The following is a 15,706-nucleotide window of genomic DNA, read 5'->3' as shown; positions in this document are numbered from 1 at the left end:
CACGGAAAAGAAGCCCTTGAGGAATTCCACCATGATTTCAACAATTTCCATCCCACCACCAACCTCAGCCTGGTCCAGTCCACACAAGAGATCCATTTCCTGGACACTACAGTGCTAATAAACAATGGTCACATAAACACCACGCTATACCGGAAACCTACTCTTAAGATAAGAGGGACACTGAGGCCAGAACCCTTTTTAGCACCCACTCCTCCTCAAAGCTGCCTAGAAAACCAGTGGTCATCACCCAGCCCTCCTGTGTCTGGATGCCTGAGACAAGGGAGGAGCAGAAATAGTCCCCACGTTTGCAGAGCACCTCACTGTCCAGCATCCTCCTGAGGCTGTGGATTGTCATTTGGCCAGTGCCAGGAGGAGGCTGATGAGGAGGTCTTGTCACTCAATGGGGCCCTGGACAAGGTGTGCGTATAAGAAGAGGTGTGGGGAAAAGTGCAGCCAGAACCTCCACAGGTCTCCTTCACACAGAAAAAGGGCAAGCATTAGGGATTGGAGTGAACCATTCCAAGTACACACCCATGCTCACAGCTTCATGAAGGAACCGCCAACCGATATCCCCGGCAGGCTGCGGGACCAGCGTGGAGTCTAGGCTGGCCCACCAAGATTCCTCATCCTCCCCCGCTCTGTAGACCAAGGAGCCTGTGATTGTTGGCCATCCCCAGAAGCTGGGATGTCCGACCATCTTACTGCTCGGCCCTGAATACAGTCCTGAGCTTGACTTTTTGCTGCCCCTCCCTGACTGAGGAACTGGGGCTCATAACTGACTGTCTGCTGCTTGGCCCTCAACACAGGCCCAAGGCACAGACTCTTTGCTGCCCTGCCCCGATGGAGGGCTTGGACTCATAACTGTTTGCTCCTGAAGGCAGTCTTGTCCTGTGCTCAGTTCTGATGGAGAGACCATGGAGACAGCAGGGAAGCACAAGGACTCCTGTGTTCTGTCTGCCATTCTATGTGTGTCCTTGGCCAAGTCACATCTCCCTGTCCCTCAGTTTAGCTATATGTAAAATGGGGATATGTTCATCGTGACTTTCCCTTGCAAGATGTTTTGAAGATCCTCCAATGAAAGATGCTACATGGCATTATGACAGTTACTAATGAGAATTACTGATCTCTGATCCCTTAGCGACAGCCCCATGTGCCTGCAGAAAGTGTTTGTATCAACTCTCAGTCATCTGTCTTCATATCTCTGTCTACTCTCTATCCATCCATCCTGGGCATTTACAGGGTATCAGACCCTACGGAGATCAAGTCATTCTCCCTAATTTTCTTGCTAATCAACTATAATTTTTAAATATACACAACTACACAGAGTAGCCAATTATGTTGTGACTCAGCACAGAACCCAAGAGTTCTCATCTCCCTTTGGGAAGGTCCCTTAATTACTGTTTACTCCGAAAACTGTATAAATAGCGCACAAGTGCAGACAGGCTTGTCTCCACCCGCTTTGCACTCAGATGCTCTTTTCTCCATTAAAGGCTGAGTGAACCCAACTGGGATTGCACAGAGCTCCATTATAAATGGTGCACAGCTCTCTGTCATCTGTCGGCGTGGGATGCTGCTGCAGCTGCTGGGGTGAGTGGGGTGTGGGTCACGGTGACCTGAGGGGGATTCCCAGGGAAGACATTTCTCTCTCAGAATTCACAGGTACCCAGCAATTGGTGTTAGAGAAACCCCGTGCAACTTGGGTGTGATGGAAAAGAGAATAGGTCTGTTATCCTTTCTGCTCTGCACAGACATTAAACATTCCAGGGCCTTGCCACAGGAGATGAGTTTCCTCCCATATCATGGGCCAAAATGTCCCTGTATGTTGTGCCCCTGAAGCTGATGGCCTCCAGCCCCAAGGGGGCTGCATTTCAGTGGCACAGTGGATCCTCAGGATTAAAGGTATTAGTAGATGTACAATACAAAGGCCAAATTCTGATGCTGTGGCCCATACGTTGGCCAGTCCCCACTGAGGAAAAAATCTCCTTGGAGTAAGAACTGAGTAAAGTTCTCAGGAGGCAGCTGTGTGTTAATGCACAGAGACTCTCACCTCCTCCTATTGCATTTCAGGTCTTTGGCTGTTAACAGGGTGGCTGTTACCTGACTTATATACTGGAAAACATGGAGGTCCTCGGGCTTCTAACTAGAATAAATATAAAAAAATGTGAACGTAGAGAAGACATCTTCTCTCCTAGCTTTATTCCAGAAGTTGCCTGATCTCTTTTTTTTAAAAAAGTTTAAGCCAGAAGCAGATGCCCACCATGATACATTTCAGGCCAAACAGTTAATGTTTGGCAAACTTATAAGCAACTGAAAATGAGGATCTCTGATTCCACGTGTCAGACACCCTACACTCAAGGCGGTGCCACCAGCACCACCTACAATGCCCAATCCATTTGTGAAACCCATTCAGCGACACTGAAACGGTCATTGTAATTCAATGTTCCCTTATACTTGTGTTATGAGACACAGTAAATACACATTCCTGATATATTTTATTTATGGATAGATTCATAGTTTTTAAAGATGGAAGGGACCATCTGATCATCCATTCTGACCTCCTGAATAACACAGGTCATTAAATTTCACCCAGTTACCCATTTACTGAGATCCACAATTTGTGTTTGACAAAGGCCCTGTCTACACTAGAATTTCATATCATAGAATCATAGAGCCAAATGGTGAGAAGGGATCGCAAGGGTCGTGTAGTCTAACCCTCTGCTAAAATTCAGAATTTGTTGCATGTAAACCATTCAGGACAGATGGCTATCCTGCCTCCTTTGGAAAACCTACAGAGAAGGAGCTTCTACAACTTCCCAAAGCATGTATTCTGGTGTCCTACTGTTCTCAGAGTTAGGAAGTTCCTCCTGATATTTAATCTAATTCTGCTGTGCTGTAGTTTGAACTCATTGCCCTCTGCAGGAAGAGAGAACAACTTTTCTCCTTCTTTTTTATGGCAGCCTTTCAAGTATTACATGAGAATATAAGAACATAATAATGGCCATACGGGGTGAGAGCAAATGTCCATCTAGCCCAGTATTCTGTCTTCTGACAGTGATCACTGCCAGATGCCCCAGAGGGAATGAACCGAACAGGGAATCATCAAGTGATCCATACCCTGTCACCCGTTCCCAGCTTCTGGAAAACAGAGGCTCAGGACACCATCATGGGTAATAGCCATTGATGGACCTATTTGAAGACTGCTATCATATCCATCCTTAACCTCCTATATTCCAAAATAAAACATACCAAGTTCCTTCAGCCTTTGTTTGCATGCCTTACATTCCGTCCCTTGGGTCATCTTTGTCACTCTCCTTTGGACCTTTTCCAGTGTCTCTACATCCTTCTTGTACATTGGTGACCAAAATTGGACACAGTATCCAGCTCAGGCCTCCAGCTGAGATCGAACCAGTGCAAAGTTGAGTTGTACTATCACCCACCATGACTTGCATGCTATGTCTCCACTAATGCAACCTAATATTATATTTTCTTTTTTTGCAATAGTAAAAAAATCCACAGCCATAAAAGATACAGTTATATCAGCCTAACCCCAGTGTAGACAGCATGAGGTTGACGGAAGAATTCTTCCATTGATCTAGCTACCACCTCTCAGGGAGATGTATTACCTGCACTGACGAGAGAACCGCTTCTGTCAGTGTAAGTAGTGTCTACACTGAAGTGCTTCAGCAGCCCCACTGTAGCGGTTTAAGTGTAGACAAGTCATCAAGCAGATCTTCCAGAAAAGCATCAAACCTGGACCTGCAGACATGTGGAGTTGGAGAATCCACCATTTCCTTTTGCAGCATGTTCCAATGGTTAACCACCATTAGTGCTAAATATTTGGCCTTTATTTCCAACTGGAATTTGTCTGGCCTTTTCTTCTAAATTTCAGAGCCTGTTATTACCAACGGCTTTCTCCCCATGAAAATCTCCACTTGTCTTTTTGATTAGATAAATAGATGAAGCTCTTTATGTCTCTCACTGTCTGATATTTTCTCCAAACTTCAATCTTTTTTGTGGCTCCTTTCTGAACCCTCTCCAATTTCTCCACATCCTTTTTGAAGTGTGGATCCCAGGACTGGACACAGATGGTTTCACCAATGCCATGTGGAGAAGTAAAATCCTTCCTCTTCTCCAACTCACCACTCCCCTGTTTATGCATCTAAGGGTCGCATCATTCCCTTTGGCCACGGTATCACACTGGGAACACACGATGAGGTGGTTGTCCACAATAACCCCTACATCCTTATCAGGGTCACATCTTTCAATAACATAGTACCCTCGTCTTTGGGTCGGGCCTGCGTACCTTGTTCTGAGATGATAACTTTGCATTTGACTTTGTTAGAACCTTCCACTCACATTTTGAGTAAACAGGTGAATGGGAAACTCCCCAGAGCATGGAATCTCTAGCTTGGCTTTGTTTGCATTCAGGCTATGTCTAGACTGGCTGAGATTTTCTGCTGAAAGTTTAGTGGAATGTTCATGAAGTTCTGGATGGCTTTGCAGAAATGGGTTTCCCCAATTGCGAAGGTGCATTAGAGGTTACACATATTCCAGTTTTGGCACTGGGCCATCTTCTGATTCGTTCTTCTCCATGCTTTTGCAGGAGCTCATGGATCATTGACACACACATTTTCTTGGGAAATGGAGGTACCAGGAGAGGGCTGAATTTTGGAGCTGAGCGTAAGTCCAGCGGTCATTTGAAAAGCTGTCTGCGGGGGTGGAGTGTAGGGGAAAGCGTGAAATCCCAGAAATGGGAAATGGATGTGCGGGTACAGTCTGGGGAGGGCATGGGAAAGAGCTCTGAATGTACTGAAGGGGAAGGCAGACATGGGCCTGCTCACTCTGGAGGGTTACGAGGGACTGCAGCATGTCTGTTTGCTGCTCCAAAACTTTTATCCACCTCTCTATTGCGTCGCTAGTATATGCTTCGTTTTCTATCATTTTCTTTTTGTCGCTTTCCCTCCACTGCCTGCATTCTGTCCTGTCTGCATCAGAGTAATGCAGCACCTCCCGGAACAAATCTCTCTTGCTCCAACTTGAGCACATTCTTATCCGATAGAGATGCTCAGCCGGAGTGGAGGGGGGTGCCTCCTTTCAAGGACATATCTGGTGAATCACAAGTAACAATAAACAGAAGCATTATTGTTAAGTACACGTACCGTATATAAATGCTACATTAAAATACATCGCTGGTAACACACCAATCATTTTTTGGTTGACCCTTCACAAGCACACATGCCGGTGAACACTGCAACCATACAGACTAGCACGGCTGCTACTCTGAAAACTGCAACCATGGTGAGTGTACCCTGGGGTGGGGGACATTGTGCGGAGGAGAAAAACAAAAGGAAAGGGGTCGCGGGAAACTCATGGCGGACAGTAATCCAAAGTTTCCCCTCCCTTTTCCACAGGCAGTGGTCATTGTGGCAGATATGTCTCGAGTGCAGGTAAGCAAGGAGGCATCAACTACATGCTTGCAGCTTCTGCTCCAGTCTTTATACCGCTCGCCTGTGTGGCTCTTTGGTACTTGCCCAAGTAATTGCAGAATGGGGCGGGAAAGTGTCCCTCAATGGGGGAAGGAACAAAGCAGCTCTACCAAGGAATCTCTCACAGAGAACTGCAGAGTTCCTGCAGAAAAGTTTTCTAGAGATCTCTGTGGAGAATTCCAGTGAAATTTTGGTGTGCATCAATACAATGTTCCACGGTAGTGCTTAGCTGCATGGAGAAATGCCTAGAACACAGAAACACAGCCAGCTTTGTGCATTTCTCTTCCCTCAACCCATCTCTGCACTTCACTAAGCAAAACCACTTACCAGAGGTCTCCTCTCCTGCTTCTGGCTTGACTTACTGTGACTGCCGAGACGGGTTGGACACCTCCAGAGTGGAGAACAGCTCCTGACTGGACAGAGCACCAGGCGACTTTGGCATGGCCTCCACTTCTCCTTCTGCCTCCACCTCTTTATCAATGACTTCCTCCTCTGGGTTAGCTTCAGTTTCTGTCAGCTGCAGCCCGCGGCAGTATCCACATGGGTCATGGCCATTGTTGTGGGGTCACCACCAAGGATAGCATTCAAGCTCTTATAAAAATGGCAAGTCTCGGGATCAGCATCAGAGGGACCATTTGCCTCCCCTGCCTTCTGGCCCATGTGCCTCAGCTCCTTCCCCTTTGCTCTGCACTGCGGTGTGTCCTGATCACAGCTCTTTCCCCACAAGCTGCTTGAAATCTGCCCATAGGTATCAAACTTCCTGCAGCTGGAGTGCAGCTGGCACTGCACAACCTCCTCTCCCAAAATACTTAGGAGATCCAGCAGCTCCGCAGTGGTCCAAGTGGGAGAGCGTTTCCTGGGTGGAGCAGCCATGGCCACCTGGGAAAACGTGATGTAAATTCTCCATGCTGAGCAAACAGGAAGGGGAATTTCTAAATTCCTGGGCCTTTAAAGGAGGAGTTCAAACCTCTGACAAGAGTGGTCAGGATGGGCATTGTGGGACACCTTCCAAAGGCCTATTGCTTTGAAAAAATCAATTGCAAGTGTCTACACTGGCATGTCACTGATAAAACTTTTGTGTAAAAAGCCTTCCAACTCTTCTCAAGGTAGTTGTATTGTGTCACTGAAACTGCCAACTTCCGCCATCAAAAGTGGATTTTCAGAGTGTCCTCCTCCACTGTTGCTGCCTTTTGCTGAAAAAACTTGGCAGTGTAGAAAAGGCCTTAGGAACAAGGATTGATAACCACTATCCACACTCATGTTTCCGGCTAGTGTCTATTAAGGTTTCCCACACCATGATGTGTGGGAATTATTGTAGCACAGAGCACCATAAAATATGCAATTGGCATTAGTGGGGTTATTTCTTCATAATTCTTAACTCTGAATAAGGAAAATGTCATTTTTCAGTGTGTGAAGATCAGTCAGTTTGCTTCATCCATCAGAATATCCCCCAGTAGTGCATGTAGTGTCTCATATTAACACTGTCTCTCCATCCAGGCATTTGTAATGAGACCATCACCCTAGGCCTGGACACATACAGGAAGTTGGGGGAACATACGGTATATGCAGAAGATATCGGTCTGCCTTCTCCCCTACTCCATGCCAGATTCCAACACAACTGACTTCACCAACCCCTCCACCTTCCTCCTGCTGGGCATTCCTGGCCTGGAGGCGGCCCATGTCTGGATCTCCATCCCCTTCTGTGCCATGTATGCCATAGCCGTCTTGGGGAACTTCACCATTCTATTCATTGTGAAGAGGGAGCCGAGCCTGCATGGACCCATGTACTATTTCCTCTGCATGCTAGCTGTCACCGACCTGGTCCTGTCTACGTCCATCCTTCCCAAAACCCTGAGCATCTTCTGGTTCAATTCGGGGGAAATAGATTTCAATGCCTGCCTCACCCAGCTGTACTTCATTTACTGCTTCTCATGGATGGAGTCTGGGATCTTTGTGGCCATGGCTTTCGATCGCTACGTGGCCATCTGCCATCCCCTGAGATATTCCACTATCCTGACAAACCCCGTGGTGGCCAAGATTGGCCTTGCCGTGGTGCTGCGTGGTGGCATGCTCATACTGCCCTATCCCTTACTGGCGAGGCAGTGGCCATATTGCAAAACCAACATCATCCCCCACTCGTACTGTGAGCACATAGCCGTGGTGAAATTGGCCTGCGCAGACATCCGCATCAGCAGTTACTACAGCCTCTCTGTGGGATTCTTTTTTTTTGGTCTGGATGTGTTTTTTATCATCATGTCCTATATCCAGATCCTCAGGGCCATCTTAAGCCTCCCCACAAAGGACACCCGGCTCAAGACTTTTGGGACTTGCGGCTCGCACCTCTGTGTCATCTTAGCCTTTTACATCCCAACTCTCTTCTCCGCCCTCATGCACCGGTTTGGCCACAATGTGCCCCTGCATTTACACATTCTCATTGCCAACATGTACCTCCTTGTGCCCCCCATGCTAAACCCCATCATCTACGGGGTGAGGACTAAACAGATCCGGGACAGGCTGCTCCGGCTCATTACTCATAAAGGGGCCTAAAGTTTTCTCCTGGTGCTCTGGCTCTCTCACTAAGCAACGAGCAGAGATAGCTGCTCACATGGTGCTGGGCCCTCTTCCCGGAATCACTGACTGCACAGTCAAAGTGACATTAATCCTTTCCTGGCCTTACTGTGCTGTTTCAGTGGGACAAACTGGGGCATCCGTCTACATAGAACTCATTAACTCATGGGGTTTCCTCCTATCTAATTTTAAGTAACAGGACCCCGGTGGCCCTGCCCACTTCTTTCACCAAGGTCCCGCCCCTGTTGCTCACTCCTCTCCTCCCCTCTGCGTATCACTCACTGGATCATTACCGCCTCTCACCCACCTTGATGCATGTGCACTTCCAGGGGCTAGTTAGGCTCCTGAAATCTTATGTTTTTAACAGATAACTTAGCAAATAGCTGACAGGAATACAGTATCACATTCCTATATACAAGTAATACAATTAAATTAATAATCCACTCACTCAGGTCTCATACTAAGATGTTCTTACATCTTTTGGCTCTGGTTCGGTTTAAACATTTCATGTATCTCCTTACTTTGTTACTAACTCTGCAGAGAGAGAGAGAGACCCCATCAGGCCTTCTGGGAGGGGAGTGGGGTCTGGGAGGGAAGTGGGGTACAGTGGGTTAAGGCAGGGGGGCAGGTACATCTGGGGTCCATATAACATCAGATTGGCCATACTGGGTAAGATGAATGGTCTATCTAGCCCTGTATCCTAGCTCACAACAGTGCCCAATACCAGATGTTTGAGAGGGAATGAACAGAACTGGAAAATTCTGAGTGATCCTTCCCCTATCGTACTGTCAGCTTCTGGCAAACAGAGGCTGGGGCACACAGAACATGGCGTTGGCTTCCTGGCTAATAACTATTGATGGACCTACCTTTCATTCACTTCTCTAGTTCTTATTGGAACCCTGTTATAGTTTTGACCTTCACAACATCTCCTGGAAAAGAGTTCCACAGGTCAACTGTGAAGAAATACTTCCTTTGTTTGCTTTAAATCTGCTGCCTATTAATTCATTTGGCTGACCCCTAGTTCTTGTGTTAGTTGAAGGAATAAATAACACTTCCTGACTGAACTTTTCCAAACCATTCATGGTTTTATTTACACTCTGATGTCCCCCCTTAGTCGTCTCTTTTCAAAACCAAAAAGTCCCAGTCATTTTAATCTCTCCTCATACGGAATATCAATTTGGGTCTATTGGCCAGCAGTTGCACAGACCTTTCTGACGCGGTGTCATAACTAATAAGTCATGTTTGATGAGATGAATCATCTGTATCCTTATATCTTTTGGCTTTTCCTCTACTCTTTGCTCACACTGCTTGTGCTAGAGGTACTGAAGGGAAGCTGCACCCTGAGAGTGGGCCTGGAAACCCAGAGCCAGAGACAGGGCCTCAGCATGGCTCCTAATCAGGAAATCATAAAAACATGCAGGGATCCAGCATGTGGAACCCAAACAAAGTCACCCGTTGGGCTTCCAGCAGCTGGAGCTTGAGCAGGGTTGTGACAGCAAACCTTGAGCTGCTACAGGGATGCTCGGGGACTGCGAGTAGAAGGGGAGTGGAGCCGGGCAGGGAGGTGTCCACAAGATGTTCTCCTCACCCAAATGTGGCTTCCCTTCCCTCAGTGTTTCCCGGAGTGTTCTCATTCCTGGACTGATCCAGCCAGGCTCCCCGAAGGAAATGTTTCCTGAACCAGGCAGTGTTGGCTTGGGGTCAAGGAGAGGGTTTGTCTCTCCATTGGAAAGTGTTCCACAGAATGGAAGAGGCAGGAAATCCCTGTTCCAGTGGATTTCATATCAACTCTCTCTCTCTCTCTCTCTCTCTCTCTCTGTGCATTTTCTTCCATCACTCCCTTTCCTTTGTAACTCCGCCCACTCACACGCCTCCTTCTCTCTTCCACTTCTAATGTGCATCCCACTTTAGGTGCCAGTTATAAATGCTGAAGGCACTATTCCCTAAACTTAGTGGCAATTGCACTGTGAATTGCTGCACCTGAGAGCTCATCCGGCTAGGCCAAAAGCAGTGTGCCTTAGTCTTTGTATTAATCCCAGTAAAACTAATTCCCTGCCCATTAATATCATAGAATCATAGAACATCAGGGTTGGAGGGGACCTCAGGAGGTGGGAATGTGGGTGGGAGATGAGGAAGGCTGAGGAACTCCAGGCTGACACCTTCAATGCTAATGGTCCCCTAGTAGCTGCTCCGTACGAAGGGGCAGCACAAGATCAGGACTGAGGATATTCGAAGCCAGCAACTGTCCCCATCGGCCCTGTGTAGGTTTTGGCAGCTTTCTTACTGGTAACAAATTATTAGAGTGAAAGACCAGCAAATTCTGAATTGGGCATACCAAGGACATCCTCTACATGGCCAGCGATCAAGTGGGCAAGAAATGTTTTGGTGGCAGGAAAGGCTGCCACTGCACAAATATACATCCAGATGCTGCCATTAATATAAAGGGAAGGGTAACAACCCTTTATGTAGCCAGTAACATAAAATCCCTCCTGGCCAGATGTTCCCCATCTGGAGAGAGAGAGAGACCACACAGGTAAACCATCTTCTGAAATGATACCTGAAATGTGTAGCCTGACTTAGGGGGTACTGATAATTTAATTTATCAATTTTATTTTTTTATTTTTAGTTAATTATTTATATTAATAATAACTAATTATTAATATTAATTAGTATGCTTTATAGGCTCACCAATCTGTTTGATCAGAAGATAAAAGTTTGCCTAGTTCCCTTGAATCTTAGAAAGTTTAAGAAGACCAAATACATCCTACTAATCATAGTAGTCATCATTGATAGATAGAAGAAATAGAGAAAGATAGATTAGAAATAGAATAAGTAAGAATAGAAATGGACTACTCTATTGAGGTGGGTCTCCTCTTTTATAGAACAAAGTGATGGAAATCCTTCCTCCTCTGCCCAAATTTCATTCCTCACCCACAAAATGTTAGAGTATGCTTACTCCGTAGGCTAGTATGTTTGTGCATATTGAGGACAGGTATATACGCTGTGACAAAGCTCTGTCCTTGTCTCTGTGGGTACCACGTTACCTGGTGGATTTCGCTAGCCTCAGAGGCTCACTGTGACCCTCCACGTAGCCCTTCTCTCTCTGGAGGCAAGGCTCACAGCCTACTGAGCCATTTTCATCATAAGCCAGCAAGGGAGATGAGGAGATGCAACCCTCCCTTGCACAATTTCTATTGTCTCCCAGTCTCACTGATTAATCAGGGAAGGGAGGGGTGAGCCCGGGCCCACCCTCTACTCCAGTTCCAGCCCAGGGACCCTAAAGCTATCAGCTATGGTAGCTGACTTTTTGGAAATAGAACATGTACAATTCCCTGGGCCACTTCCCTACAGCAGCCCCCACTCAATATCTCCTTCACCGTTATCTCAGGGCCTCCTTCCTTGTGCCTCATATGGATTTGTACTACTTAGTTCATCCAACAGCACGGCTTCCTCCTACAGCTCCTGACACTTGCGCCTCACTGACTAACTGGGAGGCTTTCAACTCGTTCCATCCAGCCCTTGATCGGCTTCAGGTGTCCCAATCAACCTAGCTATCTCCATTGCTTTCTAGAAGGATCTTAATTGGCCCCCCGTGTCTTGATTCACCTGGAGCAACTGCCATTTGGTTACCATGGTACCAGGGATTTGTTTAGCCTGGGGCTAACATACCTGTTCCTCACTACTTTAATATAGCCCTTGCCCCGTCACAATGCACACAAGTTTCCTAGTGGTGTACGTGTTAAGTATGTGGGTACAAGATTGAAAAAAAAAATGTCATTCTCCATTGTCTATTGGTCTAGATAAAAGGTCATAGGCATACACATGGAGAATTATTTATTTAATGAAGAAGATATAGGTCAACTTTACTTTTCTGGGTAAAAGGTCTTAATATTGATATGCTAACTTTGCCTTAGATTAACATACAGGGTATGGCCTGTAGGTCTCTTGCATTACAGCCAAACTTATTTTAATATAAATCTATACACCTATTACAATACATCAAATACTTAAATTCTAAGAAAAGATATAGATATAGATATGCAAGCAAGCAGGTTAGTCCTGTAGGCTATGAATGATACTTTTCAGTTACAGAAACTGTGAGTAAAGGCAACGAAATGTGTTAGATTATCTTCTGGTTTAGCTCGTGAATTTTCCCTATGCTAAGAGGTAATTTCATGCCTGTTCTGTAACTGGAAAGCAAAGTCAGAGGGGAATCCTCTGTGTTTTAAATCTTTTTATTTACGCTGTACAGTTACCTTCCATCCTGATTTTACAGGTGTGATTCTTTAACTTTTTTTTAATAAAATTCTTCTTTTAAGAATCTGACTGATTTTCAGTGTCCTAAAAACCCAGTGGTTTGTTCTGTGCTCACTTTGTAGCCATTGGGTTAGTATAGTATTCTGAAGCCTCCCCCAGAAAAGGGGGTGTAGGAGCTTGGGGGAATATTTTGGGGAAAGAGGGATTCCAAGTGGCCCTTTTTCCTGGATTTTTTGTCTCAATCACTTGGTGGTGGTGGCAGCAATACAGTCCAAGGACAAGGGAAGGATTTGTGCCTTGGGGAAGTTTTAACCTAAGCGGGAAGAAATAAGCTTAGGGGGTCTTTCATGCAGATTCCCACATCTATACCCCAGAGTTCAGAGTGGGGAGAGAATCCTGACAGACCCCCTTAATCACCTTCCCAGAGATCGATCCGGGCTGCGCTTGGTTTGCAAGGCGGCTACATTCCTTTGGGATTTGCCATGAATATGATGATTATGTTGAGGGGGAGGGATAGCTCAGTAGTTTGAGCATTGGCCTGTTAAACCCAGGGTTGTGAGTTTTATCCTTGAGGGGACCATTTAGGGATCTGGGGCAAAAATTGGGGATTGGTCCTGCTTTGAGCAGGGGGTTGGACTAGATGACCTCCTGAGTTCCCTTCCAACCCTGATATTCTATGATTCTATGATGACTGATGGGATGAATGGCCCCCCAGATACCATGGCAAAAAGTCCGTTGATCCAGTAATGTGTGTGAGGCTGATGTCTGACAAACAGAAAGCACAATTGATACTTGCTGATGAAGAAAAGTAAGAGGGACATTTTCAGTGGGTCACCTATTTTGTGTGTGATGATGTCACCCGGCACACTCGCCCCACACTGGATGAGGAAGGATTAACCCTACATTGTGGGCTGAGGAAGCAGTTGATATGGGCAGAATATTCATCAGTATAAGTGAGAATTCGGATTCAATTTACCTGGTGCTCAGGAGCGTATCTGAGAAAGAATTACACAAGCCATTTAAGGTTATATAATGCATGTCTCCTTAGTGAGCCTCAATTCCCCAAGCATAAACCCCCAGTAAGTATGTTGGCCTTACACACTATCCTGATTGGCAAACAAAGTGGTCATAACTACTGATTCTAGATGAAGACCTACTCTCTTCACTTCTCTTCTCAGCCATCAGGTCTATTGAAGATCCCCCGAGACAAGGCCTTGGCTGCATAGACACCCTCTGGTTTAAAGTCCTACAAGGATCCCATAAAGCAGAAGCTTTCCTCCTCTGTCACATGTCTCAGAAACATGCCCTATGTGCGTTTCATTACTAATTTTCTCCTAATTGATATTCTGGAAGGGAGTTGGAGAGGAGGGACCTGTGACGGTACATTCCATATGCTTTATGAAAATATGCTTATAAATATGAATATGACATAACTGGAATACACTTTATGCTAATTACCCCTTGTAAGGTATCATTATAAAGCATGTAAACTGCTGAATGTGTTTATCCTATTTGTATGCATGTAACATTTCTATGACTGAAGTTAGAAATATAAGGTATACACTTGAATAACTTATGTAATTATGAAAAGCAAGGGCCATTAAGGACACTTCAGAAACTTGATGACTCTTAAGCAAGAAACCAGAAGCTGTGAATGGCTCTGTTTTCATGTAGCCTTCCTGTGGACGTGTGGGCCAGCCCATAAACTATACAGACATGGATCTCTCAGAGACATATGGTCAGGCCACCTGGTCCTGGAACCATCTTTAAACATCTACTTTCCCATGAGGAGATGGGCTGGGGAGGGGGGTCAAACTGAGAGAAAGGATGCCTGCCTTTGGCCAAATCTATATCCAGGTGGGGATCAGGACAAAGAAGACTGCCAGTCATGAGAAAACCCCTGCTTACCACCTAAGACATCTGCTGGAACTAACAAAGACTGAAGCAGGGGGAAGGATTGGGCCCAGACTAGGAATGAGTCTAATCTATAAAAGACGTTTATTGGAACATCTTTGAGAATGAGCTATTACATATAACCAGTTTCTTAATGGATTAAGCTTAACCTTACATGTTTGTTTTATTTTGCGTAGTGACTTACTTTGTTCTGTATGTAATCTGTTCTGATCACTTAAATCCTACTTTTTATACTTCATAAAATCACTTTTGTTTATTAATAAACCCAGTGTAAGAAATTGTAACCTTTACATACCTCTGTTTACTTCCAGAAAGAGGGCAAATAATATGAACTCACACTGAATACAATGTTATACGGTGTGAGATGAATTTATCTGGGGTTCAGGCTCCCAGAAAGGCTGTATACTGAGTGCTGGGGCAAGTCCCTTTGAACTGAGAAGCCCCATGGCTGAGTGAATCTCGGTACCTGTGTTCTGCAGCGGGGAGTGGACCTAACTCTGGTTCTGTGCTGGATGAGACCTGGAGGGTCTGGCTCAAGAAGAAGACAGAAGTGAGGGTGCCCATTCTGGCAGAGGGGTCATTCTCAGTGGTATCCCAACACATCCAGTGACAGTCTCCAGATGGTCTCTGTGACCAAACCCATCATAGTATTGACAAAAGAGTGCTCCTTGTTTACCCTCTCATCAATGATTCCCTCAAGGTCCTAGAGTGATGTTCTTTGACAGGATTCATCTTTCCCCAGGTCATCTTTCCCCAGCTCACTGAACGTATATTTACTACTTTTTTTTTTTTGCTTTGCATATTTCCTGACAAAGGTCGGTATTAGGACATACACACAGAATAGAGTCAGCCAGTGAATTTCCACATCAATTGCCTGATGCTAAGAGAACCTGCTCCCAGAAGCCTCGAGCAAATTCAGACATGTCAAGTGAGACCAACATCAGGCTCACTGCATTCATTCATAACAACCCTAGTAATTCATAATAATTCAGCACCATACCAGCCGAAGCCATGCCCCTCAACTCTACTGGGCATGCTTCAAAAACACGAGGATAAAAGGGAGCAGCTCAGCTTAATTTGGGGCTGATTGCCAGGGTGGAAGGACATAGGCCAGTGGCTCCAGCCAAGGCTCAAGCGAAGCTTGAGACTGGGGGAATCAGAGACACATCAACCCAGGCAGATGCTAAGACAATCACAGAGGCCTCGCAGAGTTGCCAGAAACAGCCCAAACTGGAGAGCACAGATCCACCCTGGACGCCCAGACAACAGCAGCAGGAACTGCAGCAGGAAGCAGCCCAGGGGGATGAGATAGTGGCTTAGTAAGAGAACTGGACTTTTGAGTCAGTGTGTTTCAGCCAGAACTCCCCCACTGACTCGCCGGCATACGCTCCAGCCACTACCAGGGCCCTGGGCTGGGGTCCAATGGAGAAGGAGGGCCGAGACTCCCCTGCCCAGGCTGCCAACCCTGTTTTTTTTACATG

The 15,706-nt window shown here is 46.0% G+C and overlaps 1 protein-coding gene across 2 annotated transcripts; it reads left to right on the top strand.

Moving 5' to 3' along the window:
- The first annotated feature begins 5,868 nt into the window (after positions 1–5,868).
- Positions 5,869–8,033, top strand: LOC144277800 (olfactory receptor 52M1-like). 2 transcript variants are annotated; one of them, XM_077838806.1, is made up of 2 exons: positions 5,869–5,879; positions 7,076–8,033. In XM_077838806.1, the coding sequence occupies exon 2, from the start codon at positions 7,086–7,088 to the stop codon at positions 8,031–8,033; it is 948 nt and encodes a 315-aa protein (XP_077694932.1). In that variant the 5' UTR covers positions 5,869–5,879; positions 7,076–7,085. The 2 variants fall into 2 exon arrangements, with proteins under 2 accessions (XP_077694932.1, XP_077694923.1); XM_077838797.1 differs by lacking the exon at positions 5,869–5,879 and having other exon boundaries at positions 7,050–8,033.
- Positions 8,034–15,706: the final 7,673 nt, after the last annotated feature.

Source organism: Eretmochelys imbricata, chromosome 1, assembly GCF_965152235.1.
Source record: "Eretmochelys imbricata isolate rEreImb1 chromosome 1, rEreImb1.hap1, whole genome shotgun sequence".
In the NCBI taxonomy this organism is placed as follows: Eukaryota; Metazoa; Chordata; order Testudines; family Cheloniidae; genus Eretmochelys; species Eretmochelys imbricata.
This window is presented reverse-complemented; position numbering and strand designations above follow the sequence as displayed.

Bases quoted from the DNA above. Each gene is read 5' to 3' on its own strand.
- LOC144277800 (XM_077838797.1), top strand. From the start codon at position 7,050: ATGCAGAAGATATCGGTCTGCCTTCTCCCCTACTCCATGCCAGATTCC.